Source organism: Jaculus jaculus, chromosome 13, assembly GCF_020740685.1.
Source record: "Jaculus jaculus isolate mJacJac1 chromosome 13, mJacJac1.mat.Y.cur, whole genome shotgun sequence".
NCBI lineage: Eukaryota > Metazoa > Chordata > Mammalia > Rodentia > Dipodidae > Jaculus > Jaculus jaculus.
In genome coordinates, this window is record NC_059114.1 from 51,080,792 (window position 1) to 51,106,943 (window position 26,152).

A 26,152-nucleotide genomic window follows, 5' to 3' on the forward strand; every position below is an offset into this window, starting at 1 on the left:
ATGTCGAAGGAGTTACCTTTCATGCCATTTGTGTTTTTAATCAAGAAAAGGTAAGATTTCGTTATATGATTTTCTGCATCTGGTGAGATGATTATCTCTTATTGTTTTGTCTATTAACCTAGTGTATCACCTCAATTAATTTTCTTGGTTGAATCCACTGTTGGTTCCTAAGGCAAATCCCGCTTGTAGCATGCTGCTGGATGCAGCTTGTATTTCTCTTGGGGACTTTGGCATGTATAAGCCAAAGAGCTGCCAGTAGTTATTTTATTTTGTTTTTGTAGTGTACGTCTGAATTCTATAGTGGTTTAATTCTGGCTTCACAGGATGGTTTGGAATATGTTTCCCATTCTTCAACCTTCTTAAGAATTTGAGAATTAGTGGAAATCCTTTAAATGTTTAGTAGGCAGTGAAGCCATTTTGTTGTAATGAGAGGTTTTTGACCTGATTCAATCTTGTCATAGGCCCATGATATTGTCTTGTGCCTACTGTTTTAATTTCTAGGACTTTTCCATTTCAAGTACATTCTTTTGTCCTTAATTTAGCTGATGGTTTGTTAATTTTGTGTTTTCAGTCAACTTTGACATTTTCCTATTCTCCATCAATACTCTAATCTTTATTTCCTTTCTGCAAACTTTTAGATCACTGTTCTTTTTTTCCAGTTCTTTAAAGAGTATGTTCACAGTTGCTTAACATGGGGCAAGTCATAAACTTTTTATAATTATTTCCTCCTTAGGAAAATAGAAACGAAACAGCACTATTCCAAAAACGTCACAGGGCTGTTTTAAGAAAAAGGTGAGATATTTACAAAACATAATACATATAAATATTTTAGAAGATGTCTCATTTTCAAGTCACATCAATCATATCACTTCTATGATGCCAGAGTAGGAGTTTTTAAATGGCAGTAAAATGGTTTAATTTAACATACCTATTTTCCTTGATCTTCATTTTTGCCTAAGATAAAACAAAGTAACAAACCAACCAACCAACCTAATCTTCTAGCACCAGCTTAAGTATCCTCTACAATCAGTAGAAAAAATATTATGACTTTGCTTCAACATTTTATTGAATTTTTCATATTATACAACTTACTATCTAAAACATTGAAAATGCTAGTGAGACAAAAACAACTAACACAGAAAGCTAAACATATAAATACGTTTTGGGGCTGAAGTAATACCATCTAAGAGTCACTGATGAATCACAAATTTTTGTTACTTTAATATGCAACTTAGTTCTATATTAGTGATAATGACTTAAAAGTAGGACATTATATATTCAGTTTATGAGAAAAAGAGAAAGAGGGAAGAAGGGAAAAGAGAAAGAGAAAGCAGAAATGCAAGCATTAAGTAGCCCTCAAATCCTTGTGTAATGTGAATTGTTCTCGAGGACTTTTATTTCCCTATGTAAGTTTTAAAAATTGTTCAAACCTGAAGGATAACAGGCACTAGAACCCCTTCAAGAGCTGGCAGGATAGTTTTCTGTTCTACAACATCCATAACCAAACACAGAGTAAAACCTCCCACGGTCTAAAGTAACAAAACAACTTCCAACCCAGCATTTTTTATTTTCTGAATGGATGCATGAACACTTGGCTAGAACTGACAGAACATCTGTGCCCAATGAGAGTGAATGCTGTGTGCGGCTCTAATAAAGCATCGCTGAAGATAGCTGTGCACAGGTAGTCAGGCACATCTGAGAGCAAGTGAGATCCCTAACCTCTCATTTTGTTTTGAAAGCCACAGGATATCAAACACTCCAAACCGAACTTCTTTTTTTATTTACTTTTATTTATTAGAGATAGAGAGAGGAAATGGGTGCCCAGGGTCTCTAGCCACTACACATGAACTCCAGACGCATGCGCCACTTTGTGCATCTGGCTTACGTGGGACCTGGAGAATTGAATCTGGATCCTCAGGCTTCGCAGGCAAGTGCCTTAACTGCTAAGCCATCTCTCCAGCCCTCCAACACAAACTTCTGAAGTTAGCTTGCTTTTAGCATTTTGTAACAACTGGTGTTGGGTTTTGAAGATTTGGGTAAACAATTCTATTATCCTAGGAATTTTATTAAGGGCCCGTAATGAATTTGAAGGTATTTCAGGCAAATCTATATACAATTTAAAAAAATCAATGAATAAACTTAGATGACAGGTTAATTTTAACCACTTTTTAATTCAATAATTATCAGTCTATTCTACTCAAATTATGCAACCCAACCATGTAAGAAAGCAATTCAAGTTCCTTGGCCAAAGTCTGGCCTGGGCAACTATTTAACAGAATCATATCGATAATGAAATTTGCCATGCTAAGTTTAAAAGTATTATTCTGTTCTATGATTATCTTAAGAAATGTACTCTACGAATACAAGGAAAATTGCAATTTTTCAAAAGCATGGATCTAATGGATGTTTCCTAAGTTTGTGAAGAAACATTTGTCAAGCTAAAATACAAATGCTTGAACTTTTCAAATGCATATGTATACTGTGTGTCTGAGTATATGTGCACATATGTGCATGTGGAGGCCAGAGGACATTCCTGTCTGTTGTTCCTCAGGAATTACATTTACCTTTTTTTAATGCTTGTTTTGAGACAGGGTGTCTTGTGCCTGGAGCTCACCCATTAGGCTAGTCTGGCTATTCAGTGAGCTTCAGGGATCCCTGTGTCTGCCTTGCCTGAGCTGGTTTTACAAGTATGTACCACCACACCTGGCTTTTGCTATGTGGGTTCTATGGATTACACTCAGATCTGCAATGCTTGTAAGGCAAGCACTTCACTGGCTGGGCTCTCCTTAGCCCATACATACTTGATTTTGAAAGATTACAATGTAAATGATTTGAAAGCAGAAAAAAAAAAAGCATTTTACTTAAAATCTTTCAATTTAGTTCTCATGTTAATTTGTATTCTCTTTCTGCAAGGAGACAGATAGAGCAATTTACCAAATTTGTTTGGTTTAGCCTACCAGTACTTTAACTTCATGAGACAAACTCATATTGCTATATTCACAGTAGCTTCCAACAACTAACCTTGAAATATGTATAATTTCTAGCAAGATGAAGAATTCTACATATTTTCACTAGGAAATACATGATTGCTTTCATATTATTATAAAAGTTTTCTGAAACTTAGTATTTTCTAAACATTTCTAAACATTCCCTAAAACTGCCTATCACAAAAATGGCAAGTTTTTAAGGTGAATGTAAGTACCTAAAAAATGTAGCTGCCCAAAAGTAAAGTAATAAAATATGAAATACTATAGGTTAGACATAGTAAAATAAAATGTGGTCAATAGCATTTATTTTCCCTTTCTGAGAATTTAACAATGAAAAACATGTATCTCAGTAACACACAACAGGAAAGTAAGAACTCCCATTTGTAAGTGTATGGGTGCATGTATGTGTGTGTGTATATATATACATATATACATATACATATATACACACAAACATATACATACATACACACACTTTTATGCTTTTTAGATGCCCTTTTTTTTGCTCTGAGACTATTAATCACAACAATAACAATCTCTATAACATTTAACAAGTAACATGAATTTGTTTGCATGCATTCTAGGTTGGAAGACATCTGTGCAAAGTCACTGTATTTCAGGTTTGTGTTTGTAAAACTGTGATCATCTTCATGAAGAAACAGTTAAATGTTAGATGATGTATCAGTCAAATGTATATTTTATTCAAGTCTAATCCACCAAATTAAATTTAGCAATATAACCAAGTTTTGTTTTATTAAGCTCAATAACATTGTTTTGGTTATTTGTTGAAATGTAGTCCTGCCACTCTTTCATAAAACACAGTAACAATTTTCTTTGAAGTTTGTATTTTTTTCCTTAGTACTCTTCCATCAAGTTTTAAAGAAAAGTGATAAGGACACGTTCCTTTTCTCTTTAAGTGCACCCATTTCAGAAAACAAAAATTTAAGCAAAAGCTACAAAGAAAAAAATAATTAAATAATTGCAATCACTATTTATGGCCAACAAGAGGCACAAATTCCCAGTTGAAACTTAATTTTGTCTTTTCTAAGATAAGTCACTTAGACATGAAAGGCAAGTGAGTTTTCTTTAAGTACACAATTTGTAAATGTGTAAACAGTAATAGCTGTCATGATTATTCTTTCTTAAGTGTAGCTCTAAAAATAGTGTGATGATCCATACAACTATGTAAACCAAACTTTACAAATACATGACAAATTTTAAGTTGCTGATACTGAAACACTGGGTTTGATGGGAACAAGAATGCTATAGTTGACTAAAACTTTTGGTACCTTGGCTTTTGATGTTTTACTCTGATGTTCAAGCAGAAAGCAGATTTCATTTTATCCACTAAGCTGGTCTACAAGTAGGGGTGAAGAAAATTCCAAGTTACATGTGAATACACAAATGGCTTTATATAATACATATATACAGCCACTAAAATAGTTATACATAAACAATACAATCTAAAATGCTTCATCTCCTCTTTATAGACTGTCAAATCTAATTTGCAGTCTTTTTCAATGATGACACAATTTGGTTGCTTAAAAGTAAAACTTCTTGATAACATTTACTGTATTAAGAATAACATACCAACAGGAATTTAAAAGGTAAAATAAACATGTAACAAATATTAAGGTCAGGTAAAAAATTCAACTCACTGAAATTTCACCTTATACTTGATAATTTTTTTGCTTTTACCCAGAATCAATTTTAGTTCAGCATGAGTTCTTCACCAATAGTTACTTCTTATGATGATTATTTTTATTGAGCTTCCAAATTTAGAATAGTTTTGATCTAAATATATGTGCTTATGACTTAATGGAAATAAAAAGACAGTATAATCAGTATGGACTTTTGCTACCAGTTTTTTTTCAATACACTTTAGTTTTCCACCCAGTATTTCATTTTTATCCCTCATTAATTTCATAGCTAGTTATCCAGATTGTATCTTCTGGACAGAGCAGTGATAGAACCTAACTCTCAAATGCTATTTTGAAGAAGTGTGGAGTAAATGATTTTGGTAATCTGTAGGACAGCTGCATGCAGTGTGTACTGAATTATAACAGCGCCAAATCCCTTATAAAAACCAAGCACTCCTTCCTCCTGCTTTATGGTATTGATACAGTCTCTCATTCCCTCATACTGTGTATTAATTGGAAGCACTTCATAGCCAAGGTCTGTATTGTCAATTATTGTGCGTGTTCCTTGGATGTGAAGGCGATGCAACACTGTTTCCAGTGGGTAAAGTATAACGTCAGAGCAAAGGCTAGCCGCAAAGTTAGCAATCAGTTCTGGAAAATAAGCATCCAGCATGCTCTGCATGGGGCTAGTGCTCTCGGGAAGGTGGCTATTGTAAGTCTTTCTCTTCAGAATAAATAGGACCAGCTTCTGGATGACTGAGCTGATAATGTAATGAAGAACTCCATGCAGCACTGTGGGGAAGATCAAGGCAAGCAGCGGGAGGAGTCGCTTGCTATGAGGCACGCCCAAGCCTATCACTCTTCCAATTCCTTCTTTAATGCATTCCAGTATGCCAGCATTGTCTCGGATTATTTCACTCTGAAATAAACATGAAGAAATAAGTAAAACTTAACATTTAAAAAAACTTTCCCCCTAGCTCCTAAAAAGAGTCTCACTAGGTCCTTTTCAATTTACTGTTAGAAAGGAGAGTACCAGTGGTTTGTAGACTTCAGCTGTTACCTATGCCTTAGATTCTTCATCCAAATGAAATCTGATAAAATATAAACTGCAATGACTTTGGGAGCTATTCTCACTAGGGTAAGAGGATGGAAGAGAACATAGAGAGCCACACACATCTGTTTTCCTTAATATCCAAAAGTCCTTAGCACTTTCTCAGAAGCAATAACTTACATTTAAGGAGGCAGCCCAGGGATTAAAGGGTCCTGACATGGGTTCAAATCCTGCCTTCATTACTTAGGCTAAGTAAAAATTGCCATAATACTTAGCTTCTCTTAGACATTAGGTGAGCATAAAAATAAAAGACAGTACAACCTACCATTTATGCAGTTACATTAAATGAAAGACATGGCACACAGTAAGCACTCAATAAATATTAGTCTTATGGTCAAGAGAAATGTGTACCTTTTCATAATTTTAGGATTGGAATAATAAATTTGTGATACAGACAATGAAGCACAGAGATCCAGAACAGGAAGAGCTAAAATGGCTGTGTGAGTGGCAGCAGAAGAGTAGAAGAGGGAAGTTTAAAAGGGAGATAGGAATCAAACTACTCTACAGATCACTGCACGGATTCTGGCTTCTATTCAGATAGGAAGAAAGTGGTTTTAAACAGAAGATGGGTATGATACAATTTGTGTTTTAAAATAATACTTGCTATTGTAGAAAGAATGGCAGGAGTAGAAGTTGAGAGTTACAGTTAGAAAGTTACTGCAAGCATCTGGTTAAGAAACAATGGTGGCCTGGCTTAGAAGTTGGCAATGCAAGTAAATTAGTACAACTGTGCTTTATAATCTGAGGCAGAAGGAATTACTGTTGGACTACATTTCATGTATAATGAAAGAAAAGTGCTGATGACCAAAGGCTATTGACCAGAGGAACTGGAAGAACACGACTGCCTGTTATTGAGAAATATTATAGGAATAGCAATTTGGGGAATAAGACCAAAATTAGGGAATTTTCATCAATCCAGATTATAAGAAGGTCAAAGTTAGATATGTAACAAATGTAGTAAACAAATATTATCTAAAACTATGAGACTAAAATAACTTCACCTGGCCTACTAACCCCACTTCCTTATCTCTTACTGCAGTCCCCTTCCTGCTCCAGTCTATTTTTTTTTAATGAAAGAGAGAGAGAGAGGGGGGGGGAGGGAGAGAGAATGGGTGCACCAGGGCTGCCAGTTGCTGCAAATGAACTCCAGATGTGTGCGCCTCCTTGTGCACATGTGTGACACTGCATGCTTATGCCACTGCATCTGGCATACATGGGCACTGGAGGTTCTTAGGCTTGGCAGGCAAGCACCTTAACTGCTAAGCCATCTCTCCAGCCTTCTAGTCTATTTTTTAAGACACTAGTCAAAGCCATTGTAATAACAGTCAGATTATATCACTGTACTGGCTCAGTCCTATCATCTCTCTTAAAATAAAGTCCAAACCCTTACAATAAACTGTGTGTCCCATATGATCATGATTGAGCCCCTCTTACTACAAGCTTCTCCTCCTGCTCTTCTATGAGCCAGGCATGGTGGTGCACACCTTAATTCCAGCACAGCACTTGAGAGGTGACCTTTTGCTGCTTGCCTGGAATGTCCCTATATGCTAATGAGGTATCAGTCAGTAGCCTTCTCACAGCCAATCCCTCTATGACTCCTACCTTTTCCCACCACTACCTAGACCATGTGAACCTTTCCCCTTCAGCACGAAAGTCCCTACATGCTAATTAAGCATTAGCGGGAACTTTGTACTAACCAATCCCCTTATGACCCATACCTCTTCCTGCTCTTTCACAGCACTTATAAACCCCCCCGTCAAATAAACGATCTGTTCTCTAAAAGCTGTCTCCTGCGTGTTTCTTCTCATCTCACTCACAGCAGCTCAAGACCCAGCTCCACTGTTGCCTGGATGCTCCTGGGACACTGGAGCACCATGGCCCCAGGACAACCAGGAACTATAGCTGTCCATCTAAATAGATATATTATGCTCACCAAACTGTCCTCTAAATACTTATGTTTATGACCACATACTGATGCTACGCTCGCTTTTTGTTAGAGAAGCCCCTCTTTTCAGATAGTAAACTTTGGGAAACCTTAAAACTCACCAAAGTCCTGAGAAGAAATAATAGTGATGTGCTCAGCACTAAGTGAAACATGCCTATCACACCCTCCAAAGCTCGAGATCCATGCAGAAGAGATGGTGGAAAGAATGTAAAGAGTCAAAAGAAGGGAAGGAGAGCTTCGTAATACTACCTTCCACATACAAAATGGCCATGCTATTCATAACCTACAGTGGCTGATGCTACCTACACCTAAGTAAGACCTGCATAATAGGAGGGAGAAAATGATGAGACCAAAATAGACTAGTTGGAAAGAAGAAGGATTCAGTCAATTGGCGACTTGGGAGGCAGAAAAAGGAAGGTGTTTAGAGGAGATTATGATCATGTTTTATTGTCTACAGGCATGGAAGTTGTCAATAAAACATTAAGAAACATTTGCACATAGATTAGACTTAAGGATTCTTAAGCAAGAAAAGAATCACTATAAAGTTTCTATTCAATGCTTCAAATAAAGAGATCTTTATATATTTTCAAGAAAAAAAAACTGTTCTTTAAAAGACCTGAGTTCCCAAAAGCACACAGGGTCACAGAGCTTGAAGCACAAAGATGATATTGTAATAACCTTGTTTGTAGGATAGGACAGTCTGCAGGTAGTGAAGAGAGACAAATCTTAGATACCTGTTGATATTTTAAAGGCATGATGACTGATTAGTTATGCAGAACCAGACCTAAATTTAAAACTTCCCTAAAACTAAATCTAAGGTCTTGAGTTCAGGTGAAAATGAAAAAGTGCACTTATAGAAGGGAAGAGGTGGGAATAGACATACAAAGTACGAGGGCATGGACATACAAAGTACACTGATGGAAGAGAATAGTGGACATGGACATACAAAGTACACTGATGGAAGAGAATAGTGGACATAGACATACAAAGTACACTGATGGAAGAGAATAGTGGACATGGACATACAAAGCACACTGACGGAAGAGAATAGTGGACATGGACGTACAAAGCACACTGATGGAAGAGAAGGGGAGGGCATGGACGTACAAAGCACACTGATGGAAGAGAAGAGGAGGGCATGGACGTACAAAGCACACTGATGGAAGAGAAGGGGAGGGCATGGACGTACAAAGCACACTGATGGAAGAGAAGGGGAGGGCATGGACGTACAAAGCACACTGATGGAAGAGAAGGGGAGGGCATGGATGTACAAAGCACACTGACGGAAGAGACGGGGAGGGCCCAGAAGAGAAGATGAAGCACAGAATACACGTACGGAAGAAAAGAAGTAGACATGAAAAGCAATTTTTAGGGTGTTGAGGTGGTTATTTTAAGAAGTTAAGTTTGACATGAAGATTAAAGTAAACATGAAACACCTAAGTACATTAGCACGCCCAGATCATGAATGTATGATAAAAACCAGGGAGGGGTCTGGAGATGGTTCAGTGGTTAAGGCATTTGCCTTCAAACCCTAAAGACCTGGATTTCATTCCTTAACACCCACACAAAGCCAGATACACAAAATGGCACACACATTTGGAGTTTGTTTTTGGTGGCTAGAGGCCCTGGTGCACCAATTTCTCTCTCTCTTTCTCTTCTAGCAAATAAATTAACTCATTAAAAAAAAACAAAAAGCCAGGGAGCAACAGGGATTCAGCCTTAAAGTACTAGAAAAGACAAAGGAGAAAGAAGGATACTGAAAGAAAAAAATGTCCAACAGAACAGATATCTCGAAAAGACTATTATGAGTAGGAATAAAATTAAAATAAAATAAAAAGGGCTGGAGGGAAGTAAGGCATTTGCATGCAAAGCCAAAGGACCTAGATTTGATTCCCTATAACTATGTAAGCCAGATGCACAATGTGGCACATGCATCTGCAGTTTGTTTGCAGCAAATGGAGGCCCTGGTGTGCCCATTCTCTCTATCTCTTCCTCTCTCTCTGCCCTATCTCTCCTGCAAATAAATAAAAATAAAATTAAAAAGAAAAAAAGAGTAGACAAGAATGAGAAAGTTAACAAGCAGACACAGAGTAGGAAACTTAATAACAATTTAAAAATAAAACACAGTGCTCACATAAAATTGAATATATAATACTTAAAAGTCAGTTAAATTGGATTAAATACTATCTCTGGGGCTGGAGAGATGGCTTAGCGGTTAAGGCTTTTGCTTACAAAGCCAAAGGACCCAGGTTCGATTCCCCAGGAACCACGTAAGCCACATGCATCTGGAGTTCGTTTGCAGTGGCTTGAGGCCCTGGTGTGCCCATTCTCTCCCCCCCCCCCCCGCTTGCAAATAAATAAATAAAATTTAAAAAAGAAAATAAGAGAAAAGGAAAGAAGAATAAATAAGAATAGAGACAGTTAACAAGCAGACATAGAAGAGGAAACTTAAGAGGTACATAATAAAATAAAACATGACGCCCACATAAAATTAAATATACAATACTTAAAACTCACTTAAATTTAATTTAATTAAGTACTATCTCTGGGGCTGGAGAGATGGCTTATTAATTAGAGGTGTTTGCATGCAAAGCCTGACAGCTTTATTCCCATGTACCTACATAAATCCAGATGCACACAGTTGTTTGTACATCTGGAATTTGTTTGCAGCAACTAGAGGCCCTGATGTGCCCAAACTCACTCTCTCCTTCTATCAAACAAATAAATATTTAAAATAAATAAATACTATTCTTACTTCATGGAGAAGAGAATTAAAACCCAAAACTGAAAAAAAAATTGTTATAGATGTTATCTAAATAGACAAAAGTAACTGTGATATATTTGTACCAAGAAAACTTAGTTTCTCTAATATATCATGCTGCTTAGCTGTTTTGCACTAAATAATTCTTCCTGATATATTTTCCCTTACCCTAAAAAGAGTGACAAGTCTATAATCTCTCACAAAGTGATAACAACAGAGTCTGAAAATTACTTAAGAGCAAAAGAAAGACTAGTCCACTGTGAGACTCTTGGAACAGGAACTCATACCTGCTCAAGGAAGAGGAACTGAGGGTCTGAGACTGGAAGTTGAAGACAAACAGTTGACTTGTGTGTATGTGAGGCCAAAAGTACTTTTCTTACAGTTTCAAGTTGGAGGAAGGAAATGGAGACTGTATAAGAACTTAATTCAATGTACTTGAAGCATCACCATGTGGTTAGAGGTAGTAAACAACACAGAATTTTAAGTGCTACCCAAGAAACTGCTTTAACGTTTTGTAATACTTATCACACCAATATCAAATGTTACTTAAACGCAGAATTTAAGGGCTGGAGAAATGGCTTGTGGTTAAGCGCTTGCCTGTGAAGCTTAAGGACCCCCTTTCAAGGCTTGATTCCCCAGTACCCAGTTAGCCAGATGTACAAGGGGGGCACATGCATCTGGAGTTCGTTTGCAGTGGCTGGAGGTCCTGGCACACCCATTCTCTCTCCCTCTCTCTATCTCTGTCTGTCACTCTCAAATAGATAAATGAAAATAACAACAACAACAAAAAAAATGACAACACAACATTTTATCTTAAAAAAAAAAAAGCAGAATTTAAGCAGAATGATGTTACTAAACTACCTGATCAATGTCATTATGCTCAGACAGTCATCAAAGTACTCTGCTAGGAGTAGCTAGAACTAGCTGAGTTATATTTAGGGTCTTAAGAGGTTTGTTTATAGTTTTTGTATTCCGAGCAAGTCATAGGCTCAGTTTGGAGATATGTGAATGAAGGATATAGTGGTCTATGAAAAGGAGATCGAGTAACACTAGAAGTGTGGCCACAATCTGCAATGGAAAGGCACATACCTGTCATGAATGATATGTGTGGTATACGTGAAATAAACTTTTTACCAGAGACAATGAATATTCTAAAAGCATTTAACTAAAAACATAATAAATAACTTACCTGTACTGTTTCAATCAGACTTGCTGAATAAAAAGGCATTGCCACAATATATGTCAGGCTGTAGAAATTAAAGCAAACTATCAATATATTGAAATAAGATGCTTACATTAACATTTTAAAATCTGTTTTAATATGTTTACTTACTTTATATTCAATTTAGAATGGTCTTTTAAAGCTATTTTTAAACATTAATATTTGTAGCCTAAAGGTTTTAACATCAGAAACATGAGACATAGCACATTGTATTCAACAGAGATGAGAAAAGCAAGTATTACTAATTAATACAGGGAGATCTGTACTGAAAACAGAATGTAGAGTCACTTATAATTCACTGTTTGACATCTACCTGAATATAGCTAGTGCAGCCTACAATCTGGTTCTTAAAAGTGTGCATTTCACAGCATGACATTTATTAATATTTGAACAAATATGTTTTCTGTTATTATACTATTAGCACTAGATTTCCCATCCAGCAGGGCTAAGCCAGCCTTCAACTGTGAGTAAAGTCCCCTTTTGTTACCAATATTGTACAGCTTTGCAAAGTTGTTTCCCTATCACCAATACTTAGTTCCAACATTACAACTTTGCAAGCCTGCAAAATAGTTAATTAAAATTATATCAAAGGTGGGACTTACCTAACCCCTATGGGCCAGGTCCTGGCAAGAAGTGGTTTTCAAGGTGAATGTAACATCACTAAGTAATTATGTGCTGGAATGTCCCATAGAGGGAGCCAGCAAGCTGGGGGATTTCCAATTCACAATCTTCAAAAAAAATTAAAAAGAGTAAAATTCTAATCTATAAAACTGGTTATTGATGTAAAATCACAAGGTGCTAATTAAATTTTCATGTTATCATGGTTTTGAGATAGCTCACCACAAAACAAGTATATCTGTATCTCTGCTTATTAATAAAATACAGATTTAGTATCCCTTTATCAGAAATGCTCAAGATAGATGCATTTAATTTTGGAATAACTGCATATATGTAATGAGATACCTTGGGGACAGGACCCAAATCTAGACAAGAAATTCATTCATGTGTTATAAACTCATGACACAGATACTAAAGGCATTTTAATATAATATTTTCTATGGGATTATACTATGACACTCCTTCCAACATCACATGGCATCAGGTTAAAGAAATTCAGGACATTTGTGATGTTCTATTGGTACTGAAATATTTCAGTTTGTGAAGCCCTTCAGGTTTCAGGTCTGGCTTAGGGATGCTCCACCTACAGTGATAATAATTGTATTAGAAATTTGATCTAAACAAATTCAAGACCACTGCTAACTTTCTGTGAGAAAGAATTATTTTAAAGACAAGTATTTCAGGATTTCATTCCTAAAGCCCCTGTGACTTGTCCTTAACTGTTTTTACTGTTTATTAATATTTTCTTGCATTTCTATTACCATAAAAGTTAGTAGAAATTTCTAATAAGAATGCCAGTTTTTTAAACTTACGATTTCAGTAGAAGATGTTCACCTATTTGCTTAGGATTCCATTTGTGGGAAACCTCCCTAAAATGTAAAAATAAATGTAAATAAAGCTTATGTATTGAAAACACTTCTAAAATTAACTTTTTATATGTAATTTCCATTTTAAAACTGGAGAAGAAATATACCCTAACAGTAAGTGTGTCCTATCTGGGAGACATTTCTGAGATGATCAAGTGTGTTCATGGTAGTATGGCCACAGATTCTGGACACACTTTTATAGTGACTCAAAAAAAGAAAAACAAAGTGGTTCTTTACGTGCTCACATATGTGGTGGCCAGAGGAGCAAGAGGTATCAACTGACTATGTGTGATAGTCAACTTGACAGGATCCACTATCACCAAGGAGACAAACACCTGCAAGTTTTAGATTGGGTCAACTGAAGTAGGAACACCCACACTGCGTGTAGATGTCACTATTCCAAGAGCTGAAGTCTTGGACTAAACAAAAAGAAGAAAGCTAGCTGAGTACAAGCATTCATCTTTCTTTGCTTCCTGACTGCAGATTCAATGAGCCCAGCTTGAAGCTCCTGCCAGCATGACTTACTTCCCTGCCATGATGGACTGCACCTTCATACTAGGAGTCAAAATAAATTCTTCCTGAAGTTGATTTTTTCAGGTATTTTGTTGTAACAAAAAAGTAACTAATTTACCATGAAAACAAATATTACAAAATAAATTCTTCCTGAAGTTGATTTTGTCAGATATTTTGTTGTAACACAAAAAAGTAACTAACATACCATGAAAACAAGTATTACAAAAAATTAAAAGGAAGAAATATAAAAAGTGGTAGGTTTGAAGGTAAAATTGGAAAAGACAGGGAAATAGGAACAAGATAAAGAAGGAAAAATAATTTACAAAGTATTTAAGCATGAGAATTTAAAAAGGAAACAAAGTAAGTTGCTGTAATGCAGAATGACACATTCGTATAGAATGTGATTTCCACAGTAGCTTTACTTACTATAGTGATGTTAAATTTTTGACCATTTTTGTATTCTACTGTCTTCTTGAAAAGCCCATTACAGGAAAGGCATTGTGGGAAGTGTTTTGCATGAATTATTTCTAGTATACATGACTATTATCCTCATGTAATAGATGATTATCAGAGAGGACTCCTGACTTATAGAAGGCTATACAAGTAGCGGAGCTGGGTTCTAAACCCTGGTCTCTAGAACAAGCGCCTGTACATGCCACCTGTGTTGCATCTCATTTCATACAGGAGGAAACTATGATATAAGCAGAGCAGTCAGTGTCTCATCTATTTCCCTGATAATAAAAATCAAGGACAAGTTCCTAGCAGGAAAAAAACAGGGGCTGGAGGTCAAGATCTAAGACTGTAGTCAAGCATAAATGGTGGTCTGCCTGTACCTGGGAAACTGAGGCAGAAGAATCACAAGCCAGCCTGAGTTATGCAGCAGCACTGTCTCAAATAAAAATTTCAAAATTCTGATATAGTTCCTGCTACTTTGGTTACCTTGGAAACTTGGGAATGACAAAAAGAAACTGGAGGGAGAGAAACAAGAGGGAAAAGAGAAAGGAAAGACAAGTTGAAACAGACAAAAGGAATCAAGGGAAAAGTCAGAGAGAAGAGAATGGAGAATAAGTGAGAAGATAAATGGAAGAAAATATGAAAAGGGCAGATAGAGAAGGAAGAGCAGGGGGAAGGAAGAACAAAGGGCAGAAAAAAATAAGGAAAAAGGAAGTGCAAAATAAAGATGAGACTTTGAGACAACACAACCACCACCATTCCTTTCTAGAACCTTAAAGAAACCTGGATCGAGCTCTGATCAGACTGATCTAAAGTGACTTACTGGGCATGAACAAAGCTAGAGACACAGCTGATGTCAAACAATGGATGAGGCTTCCTATCTTACAACTGACTTATAATTATAAACAAAATGTTACATGCTCTGTAAATCATTCTGCCACATTTATTATTTAAATTTTTATTTACTATTTTTTTCAAGGTAGGGTTCACTCTAGCCCAGGTTAACCCGGAATTCACCCTGTATTCTCAGCATGGCCTCGAACTCACGGTGATTCCCCTACCTCTGCCACCTGAATGCTGGGATTAAAGGCGTGCACCACCACACCTGGCTTGTTCACTTATTTTTGAGAGAGGGAGAGAGAGAGGCATATGGAGAGAAAGAGAGAGAATGGGCATGCCAGGGCCTCCAGCCACTGTGAATGAATTCCACATGCATGTGCTACCTTGTGCCTCTGGCTTACATAGGTACTGGGGAACTGAACCTGGGTCCTTTAGCTTTGCAGGTACCTTAACTGATAAGCCATCTCTCCAGCCCCCTCCCAATCTATTACTCTTATTATGGCTTCAGAAAATATTACTGTACTTATATTAAGAATGCAAACATCATAAACACTGTGGCTATAGACACGGTGAGTTGTGTCTATAAGAACTGGGTCTCCCTTTCAAAGCCAATGTGAAATCCTAAAATGATTAAGGTAGAGGGGGAAAAAGGAAAACTAAGAATCAAGTATTAAAACAAAGACCAACTCACAGGTGGGACTTCATGCCCAGAGGCACTGCCTCTCCCTCAGTAATTGACTACTGTTCCCACAGCATAATCCACAACTCAATGGGCAATCTCCACAAACCCAATTAGGAGGGCCCCAATGGAGGCAGGGAGGAGGGAAAAGATGGTACTAACAAATGATGTATCCATACAAAGTACATTCTTAATACTTCAATATTAATTTATATGTATGAAGATGTTTCTGCCCTTAAGGCCCTTGGAATATACTTGACTAAGGGATGAATAATAGGAAACACTAAATAAATGATTACAAGACTAAAAAAAAAAAACCCAACTCAATTCTTCCTTGCTTCTCTATGACTTTATAAAATGGGTAAAACTAGCTCAGCTCAAAAAGCTTAAATTCAGGTAGTACAGTAACACAAGAAAGCTTTTATCTTCTTTATTAAGATTCAAAATAAAGAAAAAAGGGCTGGAGATGGCTTACCGGTTAAGCGCTTGCCTGTGAAGCCTAAGGACCCCAATTCTAGGCTTAATTCCCCAGGACCCACATTAGCCAGATGCACGGGGGGGGGGGGGGGGGGGGGCGGGGGGGGCATACATCTGGAGTTCATTTGCAGGGGCTGGAAGCCCTGACACACCCATTCTCTCTATCTGCCTCTTTCTCTGTCGCTCTCAAATAAATAAATAAACAAAAAAAAATTAAAACATAAAGAAAAAGTATACTTGCACACAACTCACAGTCTGTTTGTGTACAGAGTAACAAAGTCAGATGATAAAGTTTTATAAAAGTTGATGCCTTCCCATTTTCTATTTTTCCTTCTTATGCTGAAAAGCTGAAGCTACTGTTATCTCTGCTTCAGAGAGTAACATTACTTGTCTAAGGTCCTCAGCTAAAAATAGTGTCATCATTTGAAACAAATTAAATGCTCCCATCCCTAGTGATCAACGTTTTCCATACTACCAACCTAAATTTTCAGCATTTTGTTAAGTTGTTACAGAACTTTGTGTTTGTAGGATAGTGTCAAGAGTGACAAGTCCTACTTTCACACTTTGCCTAGACATAAGAAGCAAGAGGGCAATGCAGTTAGCTAAGCACAGAAATGCAGTCCTCTAAGTGTGAAACAGCAGTGGGAGCTGAAAGATGCATCTTGACAGATATAAGAACAAGAAGCATTTTCCTGATCACACACTCATTCAGCAAGATACAATTCATAATGCACTTCTATTGTCTGTCTCTTCTCTTAGCCACTTCAAATTTCAGATTCATAATCTTCTAGGAGATTTTCAAATTTTGTTAAAATTTGATATAGAGGTAATATTTTAAAATGACAAAATATACCTTGGTAAAGGAGTGAATTCACTAATGATGCCTTCGGCTCCAAGTGTGACTCCCTGGACAATAAATGTACTTCCCATTCCTTTCCATAGGGCTCGTGGTCCCTAGAATGAAAAAAAGTTACTGTGTCTGTTAATAAATAGATATGAAACACAAAACGTTTTAATAAATAATTAAAACTTAATATTGAATGTTTGCAGGTATGTTCTAACAAGGTACAACTCTAATAGAAATCTTTTAGAGAACTACAACTACAGGAATTTTCATCATTATTGTTTATTTCTTATTTTTTGAGACAGGGACTCTAGTGGTTTGAGTGAGATGTTCCCCACAGCCTCATGTGGCTTGAAGATCAGCTGGTAGCAATTTGGATGTGTCAGTCACTGAGGGCAGACCTTGAGGTTTACTAGATCAGCGCCAAGACCAGTACTGGGACTTCTTCCACCCAGGTTCGTGACAGCTCCCTGCTGATGCCATACTCTTCCCACAAAGATGAAACTGCTCATTGAGACTGTAAGCCAAAATAAACCCTTTCCTCCTATCAGCTGCTTTTGGTCAGTGTTAATATGAGAAAGTAACTATAACACGGTCTAATGTAGCCCAAGCTGGCCATGGACTCCTGATTTTCCTGCCTCCCAAGTGCTGGGATTACACAAATGTGCATCACTATGTGCCTGGCTATATCATTATTTGAGTGCTTGCTAGGTGGCCTATGTTTTGGTCAAGCTGCACCCCAATTAATTAAATACTCCCAAAAATCAACTAACTTCTTGAGTAATTCTATTATCTATACATCAAACTCCCTGTGAGTCTTACTGTTTGGATGACCTACAGATATCAGAAAACCTGTATTTCTCCAACTTAACTCAATAATACCCATTCACACAATTGCTCTCTTGCATTTCCTCTCTCTCTCTTAAATGACAGCTGGTACATCCTAGTGTCCAGTTGAGACACTCTCATTCTTCCAATAAAATCTGTTGTCAAGTGTTACAAATTCTGCTCTCATCTTCTTACAAATCCATGCCTGTCCTCACCTTAAGCTATAACTATTATAAATCTGACAATTCTACAGTTTCAGTATTTCTACCTCGACTCTTCCATGATACCAGTACTGATAAGTGACATAACTAGTCTTATTATTTATCTATGTTATTAGTCAGTGTTATTAGTTATAAGTAAATAACACAGTAAAATTAAAAGATGTAATAAAGTCAATTGAATAAGACAGGAGAACTAAAGCTTCTTTAAGGTAGTTAGGGACAGGAGGCCAAAGAAAGAACCAGAAGATGTCACCTCACCTTGGCAGGAATGAAACTCAAGTCTGATCCAGTTTCATTTACACTGGCTGCAGTGCCCTCTGTGGCCTCCCCTGTCTAGCATATCACCTAAGTGGGCTAGCTTTGGAGTCAGCCTCCTGAATTTGTGAACCCATCAGGTTTTCCACTTTCATACATAAGTGTGATGATAAAATCAATTTACATTAATTATAAAGGCTTGTTTTCCATCTCTATTGCCATCTCTTTCTGCCATGTGATCTCTGTTTGGACACATGTAAGTCTGCCTTTCCCCTATCCAGCTTGGCTGGATATTGGAGAGCACCTTTTCTCGGCCTGGGTAGATTTCTGTTTGGCTCTATTATGATTTTTCTCTTATCTCTCTGAGACAATATGTAATAATAATAATAATGTCCATATTTCCTCTAAACTCTAGATCTATCCATGGGTATTTCTTATAAACTCTGAGCCCGCTACACATGTAATTTCTCTAAACTCTACCATGGGTGTTAAAACTGATGACTAGTTGTACTCATTACCCATCTGAATTTCTTGGGACTCTGCTTGGATACTTTCCCTTTGCTATTCTTCTGTTGCCTGGTGTTTTTCTCTGGGCATAACTTGAAGCCATCTTGAGGTAAGGAACACTTTAGCCATGTAGCTATGGCAACTTTGGAACAGAACAATACAGTGATACAAGGTCTATAGTGATGGTAATAGAGCTATTGACAACTCCCTAGTGGATAGAGGAAGGGAGGGATATAAGACCCTCACCTGAAGCAATTGTGTACCCCAGCTTCCTGCCAGCTGCAAGTGATCTTGGGAAAAAGACAGATTATATATTCTACAGATTATATATATAAGATTAACTAGAAGTGGGACTCCATGGTGTAAATTCTACAATGTCACCATCCAGTACTTTGTGATGATGCAGTTGCCCTTTACTCATCCACATTCCTGTAAGTAACCTCTCATAGAAGATATTAAAGAAACCAGGTCCAGATGACACACTAAAAACGGTTTCTATTATATAAGACTTTACCAAGGAGACAATATGGCCCTGAGTCTTATCTATGTGGCTGTAGCCTGCTGGTATGTTAGCTGGTTAGTGCATCCATAGGCACAAACACCTTTTAACAAACAGCTTTCTGTTCTACATTTGTACATTATTTTAAAATATATATATTTTATTTACTTGAGAGAGAGAATGGGCATGTCATGGCATCCAGCCACTGTAAATGAACTCTAGACTCATGTGTCACCTTGTGCATATGGCTTTATGTGGGTACTAGGTAATCGAACCTGGGTCCATAGGCTTTGCAAGTACCTTAAACTGCTGACCCATCTCTCTTCAGACCTACATTTGTATATTCTTATCACAGATTTTATTGCTAAGGAACTTTCTGTTTGTGTCACAAAATCATGTAACTTTAGAAACTTGAAACCTACCAATACTGTAAAGACTTCAAGATGTCAGACTGCCTGCCATACTGTCTATTAAACCCCTGAGCTATGAGAGCTCAGGACCAGGCTTTGGAAATTATTCATCTGCGTATATGTCTACATAAATAAATGTTCTGATTTTCCATTCTTATCTCTGCTGCCATGTCAATGTGACTCAGTTTCCCCTAACATTTTTGGTGCATTGGCCGGGAAACTCTATTGTGACCTGTGCTCACAAAGCTGACCCGTTGAGCCACCATCGCTTCAGAACTCAGATGTAGCAAGAAGAGGCCCAAAGGGGGATTGGAGGCATCAGCTGGTCTTTGTTGGAAACCCAGACTCCATGGACCCTGGCCTGTGTTATCAGACGGTGCTGCCCAGTGACCTAATGAGGAGAGTGGACAAATCATCTGGGATTTCAGCAGCATGGTGAGACATACCAGGGAGCTCAGTCATTGAAACCTACTAAGCAGGTGGAAGAGAGAGACTAATCATCTATCTGCAGTCACTGTGACTGCTCAGTTAGTTCACCTCAGGAGTAGGTGGCTATCTGGAATCTGTGGCAGTCATTGTGACTGGTCAGTTAGATCACCCCATCGGAAGGTGGCTGTCTAGAATCTGCATGAAAAGTGCACTTGGTATGAATATGTGTGTGTACATGTATGTATGTGGTTCACAGCCCTGAGGGCACAGAGTAATTTCTGTCCGTAGCAATACATGCCTAGGAAGTCTTTGTCTTTGTTCTGCAACACCAACACAATGGGCAATTCATTAGAATGTGAATTCTCCAGCAAGTCCACTGTCCTAGAATACATTATTAAAAAAAAAAACAAAGCAAAACAAAAACCTTCAGAAAGCAATATTAAGGAGATTATAATACTAAGATGACACCAAGGAAATTAAAGACCCTCTGTGAATTAGGATGGCCAGCTTTTAATGTTAAATGGCCCCCGGCCCCCAGAGGGAACTCTAGAGTGGAACTGATATTACAGACAGAGAAAATATAGATTCTCCTACTCTTAAAAAAAAAAAAAGTTGTAAAACAGCAATGTTAAGGAGCTGCTCTGGAGACCTGAAATTCAAAACTCTCCCTGGAATATGGAAAAACAAAACACACAGTTCAGCTGTAGTCAGACCAGAAGCTTCAAGGCCAGAGTCTCCCCCTCAACTCCCCTTTGACCCAAAATAAAACCTGTCTCCAAACACATTCTGCAGTAAAGAGGGTGGATTGACGGGCGGGCTAGCTGGCTGGGCCTGTAAATGGCTAGACTCAAGCCCACAGCAAGGGGGGAGGTCAATGCTACTTGGGCTGAGAACCCCATTGTTTCACAGCCTAATGCTGGGGAGAAAAGATTAAAGACTAGAAGGAGGAGAACCATGATGGAAGTCTCTCTGCAAATTTATGCAAAGGCCTCTGAGCTTAATGTGGATGTAATGCTTAGGCCAGATCTAAAGGGTTTCTCTCACTGAAATTGTGTCTGGCTCTATGCTAATGCCAGGAGTTCAAGCCTTTGTTTTTCCATGACTTTTGGCTCTGAGAGAAATGTATCCATTTCAAAGTTTGTTTTGTCTCCCCTGCTCTGTAGAAACAGCACAGGTCTTCCTAAGGTTTATGATGTCCTCTATGCTCCCAGGCACAAGGGGTCAATAAGGAATAGATGAGCTCTGGGGTCAGTCCCAGGCAGATGCTAGAAACCTGGGGGAACTCATCTGTCTTGCTCTTACAGGTTATGGCTAGGGCAGCTTTTCAAGACAAAGATGAAAGTGGGCTACACATGAGCAGGCACCTGCAATATGTCACTTGGTGCTTCCCCTGCAGGGCTTGGGTTGCAAAATGGCCAGGCAGTTTGATGGGGAGCCTGACAAACAAGTCTCATTGTTGGACTGGTAGACTAATGCACAGACCTCACTGGGGTTTATACTACCCTCAAGGGAATCCCTGATGGCTCTTCTGCTTCCTTGGCTTCTCTGTCTTGCAGAACTGGGGGGAGGGGAGGCTGCAGGCATAGGAAACCTCAGTGTCAGGGTTCTGGCCCCAGGATGATGATAGGTGAGTCCCAAGTTGCTGCAGACAGATGGGGACTTCTTATAAGAAATTTGTTATAATTGTTTTAAAGCTTACTATAACTTGCTATGGTTTTATGGAATGGCTAACAGAAAACAGCATAAGGGGGCTAGAGAAATGGCTTAGTGGTTTGCTTGCAAAGCCAAAGATACCAGGCTCAACTCTCAAGGGGGTACACTCATCTGGAGTTCATATGCAGTGGATAGAGGCCCTGGCATACCCATTTCTCTCCCCTCACCCCCAGTGCTCTGTAAGTAACCCTAATAAACTTAACTGGTTATCAACCCTGGTTTTGGTGCAATTGTTATTTTTCTGTCACCTGTGCCTTATCTTTGGGAGAAGATGTGTGTTCATGACTCCTCAGAGAAAAGTTTTTTTCCATGACATGTTCCTTAAACTATCACCATGTAATCTCTTAACTTTCTTCCACGTGGAGGTTCAGGGTAGATGCTATGCTTCCCACAAGAGTGTGTGTTTCTTCTAAGTCTTTTCGCATGGACTTCTAGAATCTATCTCCTACGAGTGTGTGAAACTGCTCCAGATTTCTCCTAGATCCCAATTTCTCCTAAACCCCATAAATTGTGCTTTGCTTCCCCCATGAATGTGTTTCTTCTAAATCTTTTGCATGGGCTTTTAGATCCTGTCTTCCATGTGCTTGGGAAATTGCTCCATCCTTTTCTTAGATCCCAATTTTACCTAATTAAACCTTATGATTTCTCCCTAAATAAATACAGTAATTTGTAATTTATCCTTCTTGAGTCCATTTTATCAATTTTTGCTAAAAGTTAGATAAGTACCCAAAAACTGGGGTTCACAAGTCTAGGTATGCCCTCTTGAACCCCAAAACCTTATATTATTTCCAGAGAAAAATTTGTTTCTTTTTCATCTAGTTCCCTAGTAGTTGCTTATCTTCCCAAGACTGTTCACACGTCTATAGAGTATATCCATATGTATGAAATTGCTGGTCTGGTCCCCAAGATATGACTAGCAGTTCAGGATGTTGTCAGACATAGACAGGGCCCTGGGTTAAAGCAAGTCTAAGTCAGACATGAAATGATATACAAAAGTTTTTGATTTTTTTTTGTTTTTTGAGGTAGGGTCTCACTCTAGCCCAGGCCGACCTGGAATTCACTATCTAGTCTCAAGGTGGCCTCAAACTCATGGCGATCCTCCTACCTCTGCCTCCCAAGTGCTGGAATTAAAGGCATGCACTATCACACCCAGCTTGATTTGTTCATTTTTAACAGACATAACTACCTGGAACCACAGAAAACAATCCAGACATCATTCCACAGGTAGCCTCTTACTTTTAAAGGCCACCTGATGTTTTATCACAGAAATATATCAATTATTTTACTTGTACCTTTTCAATAGGCATTTAATAATTCCCTATCTCATTATTGTGTGCAATAATACTACACCAGCCTTGCATCATTTTGTGAACAAATTCCAAGAAGACAAAGCATATACAAAATTTTAAATTTTGATGGAATTCTGCCAAACTATCCAGGTGTGGTCAAAATGTGTTTGTTGGCCCCTGCTAAAATGTTGTAAGTGGTTCTCGTTTGATTCTTTAGCTCCCGCTCCTGCTCTCTCTCTCTCTATTTTTTCAAGGTAGGGTTTTGCTTTAACCCAATCTGACCTGGAATTCACTCTGTAGTCTCAGGGTCGCCTCAAACTCATGGCAATCCTCCTACCTTTGCCTCCCAAGTGCTGGAATTAAAGCCATGTGTCACTACACCCGGCTCTTTAGCTATTTTCATATCTCCTACTTATAGACCTCTGCTACAAAGTACTACTGTACTGCATTAAATCCATTCCCCAATATTATAACATCTCTTTTTCTTTGGTCTTTGAACATCTACTTATAAAATCTTTTCTCTGCCCTGAGCATTAAAAATAAGACTTCTTAAGCTGGGCATGGTGGTGCATGCCTTTAACCCCAGCACTCGGGAGGCAGAGGTAGGAGGAGTGCCATGAGTTCGAGGCCACCCTGAGAATACAGAGTTAATTCCAGGTCAGCCAGAACTAGAGTGAGACCCTACCTTGAAAAAAAAAAAAAAAAAGCCTTCTTAGCTGGGCCCATGTGGTGGCACATGCCTTTAATTCCAGCACTCAGGAGGCACAGGTAGGAGGATTGCCATGAGTGCAAGGCCACCCTGAGACTACATAGTGAATTCAGGTCAGCCTGGGGTAGAGAGAGCGCCTACCTTGAAAAAGACTTCCTGGGGCTGGAGAGATGGCTCAGCAGTTAAGGTGTTTGCCTATGAAGCCTAAGGATCCAGGTTCAATTCTCTAGGTCCCACATAAGCCAGATGTACATGGTGGCACATGTGTCTGGAATTTATTTGCAGCAGCTAGAGGCCCTGGTGCACCCATTCTCTCTTCCTCTCTCTCTTTCCTTCTGTCTCTAGGATATAAATAATAAATAATAATAATAAATAAGACTTCCTAGCAACATGTACAAGTTAGTGTTCCTTTTTCTAACGTTTTTCTAAATCTTATTCAGTGCTCACTCCAAGTCATACCCAGTGCTCAATTATAATTGTGATGTTAATCATCACTCTCAATGTGATTAGACTGAGAATCAAGGAGAAACTGTGAGAATAACTGCAGAGAGGTTTACAAGAAGGAGGAAGATATATCATGAATGTGGGTAACACCATCCTACTGGTCAAAATATAAAGCAAAAAGGAGAAAGTAAACTGAGCACCAGCATGTAGCTCTGCTACCAGACTCTGGATTCAATATGACCAGCTGCCTCAAACTCCTGCCTCCTTTCCTGCCAGGACAGACTATATCACCTCAAATCTTGAGCCTATTATGGTGTTTCAGTTATAGTAATAAGAAAACTAATAACCTAGTTTTGATAAGGCATCTCTCATTTATATTCTGACAGCACTTTTTACTTCTAATATTGCATCTTATGGTACCATAATCTTCTGCTGACATTCTTGTCTCTGACTAAATTATATGACTTTTGATAGTACAGATATGTTATCTGCTGCTAAATTCTTATAATTCACCACAGTTGTTTGTATTTCTGCTAAAATAAATAAAATTTTGGGAGACTCAAAAAGATAAGATTATTATGCTACACTGCTTTTACTACAAGTTACTGAAATGACTGACAAGTATCTGGCCCTAAATACATACATCATCCCCTCCAGAGAAAATGGTATGGAAATAATGTAAGAGCTAGAAGATGGGGAGGAGAGCTGTGGAACTCCTGCATCTAGACATGACAAGGCCATAGCTATGGTACTTGCACAAGACCTACACATGATGAGACCTGTCTACATTCTGTTATACTAATGAGCTCATGATAGTTAACAGTTGCCAGGGGAATGGAATTCAATCTTTTCTGTGACCCAGTCACTGAAAAGTGATGAGTGAGACTGAGGAGGACAGGGGAAGGTAATGTCAGGTACATATGAACAAAATGTAATATATATGTAGAAATTTTCAAAAACAAATTTAAAAAATATTAAAAAGGAACAATTTACTAACAAAATTAAAACAATGGCTTACTTTAGTGATCACCAAGCTCTAATATATATATAGCTTTAACAGTTCTCATAGACTAATTCTCACCTGAGTTTTGTTGAAGCTGTACATAATGTTGATAACAGTAAATGGGGTGAGATGATAATGCCGAGCATGGTAATTAACCTGTAAAAAATTTTTTTTCTGTTATTGTCAAAAAATAACAAGATCATGAAAAAGCTAAAGTGGACTTACAGCCTAAACAAAAGTTAAATTTTAAAGTTAACATAAGGTATCCATAAGCTTAAAACAAACTCTTGGTATATAATATACCAAGCAATGTATAATATACCTAGCAATTATGACTATCAATAGAGTCTCAGTTGACATCTGAGGTGTTTTAAACCCTAGAATTATATCTGCTGCTAATGTTCATCTTGGGAAAGTAATTTTTCAAAGGACAGATTGTAGTCAATGAATAAATTATGAAATCAGTTGGAGAAGGTCAAAATTAGACATACTAGATCACAAGGTAATATCAAAATTTAAAATACATCTGTATGAATCCCATTGTTTTATGGCACCTATACTGTCAATGTTATTTAAGTATAAATCACATTTTTCAGTATAAGAATAAACAGATTCATTTGTACTAATTTATACTGTCTTGAACTCTTAACAGCAAAGAAGTGAGAATTACTATTTTGTAAAGGTAAGTTATACAATGGTTGCATTTGTCCTGATGTGGTAAAACTCTTGATGGCTCCATTACTGTACCAGAAAATTAACAAACTCATATTATTTTCTTAGTGACACTAATTCACTATATGCCTTTCTCCTCTACTGATACTTTGCTGGGCTCTTTACCATGAACCAATGTAGTATTATCAAATTATATTTTTCACTGTTCATATTCACA

General features: G+C 37.8%; 1 protein-coding gene across 1 annotated transcript in view; it reads right to left on the reverse strand.

The window, feature by feature from the left end:
* Positions 1-1,048: 1,048 nt before the first annotated feature.
* Slc25a46 (solute carrier family 25 member 46) overlaps positions 1,049-26,152 on the reverse strand; it is a 29,681-nt gene continuing 4,577 nt past the window's right edge. Inside the window, exons 4-8 of the mRNA XM_004652479.2 lie at positions 25,342-25,419; positions 16,966-17,066; positions 13,097-13,153; positions 11,634-11,691; positions 1,049-5,546 (exon numbers count right to left, since the gene is read on the reverse strand). Of these exons, the coding sequence (XP_004652536.2) occupies positions 4,968-5,546; positions 11,634-11,691; positions 13,097-13,153; positions 16,966-17,066; positions 25,342-25,419 (873 nt within the window). The 3' untranslated portion in view covers positions 1,049-4,967. The remainder of the gene's footprint in view (positions 5,547-11,633; positions 11,692-13,096; positions 13,154-16,965; positions 17,067-25,341; positions 25,420-26,152) is intronic.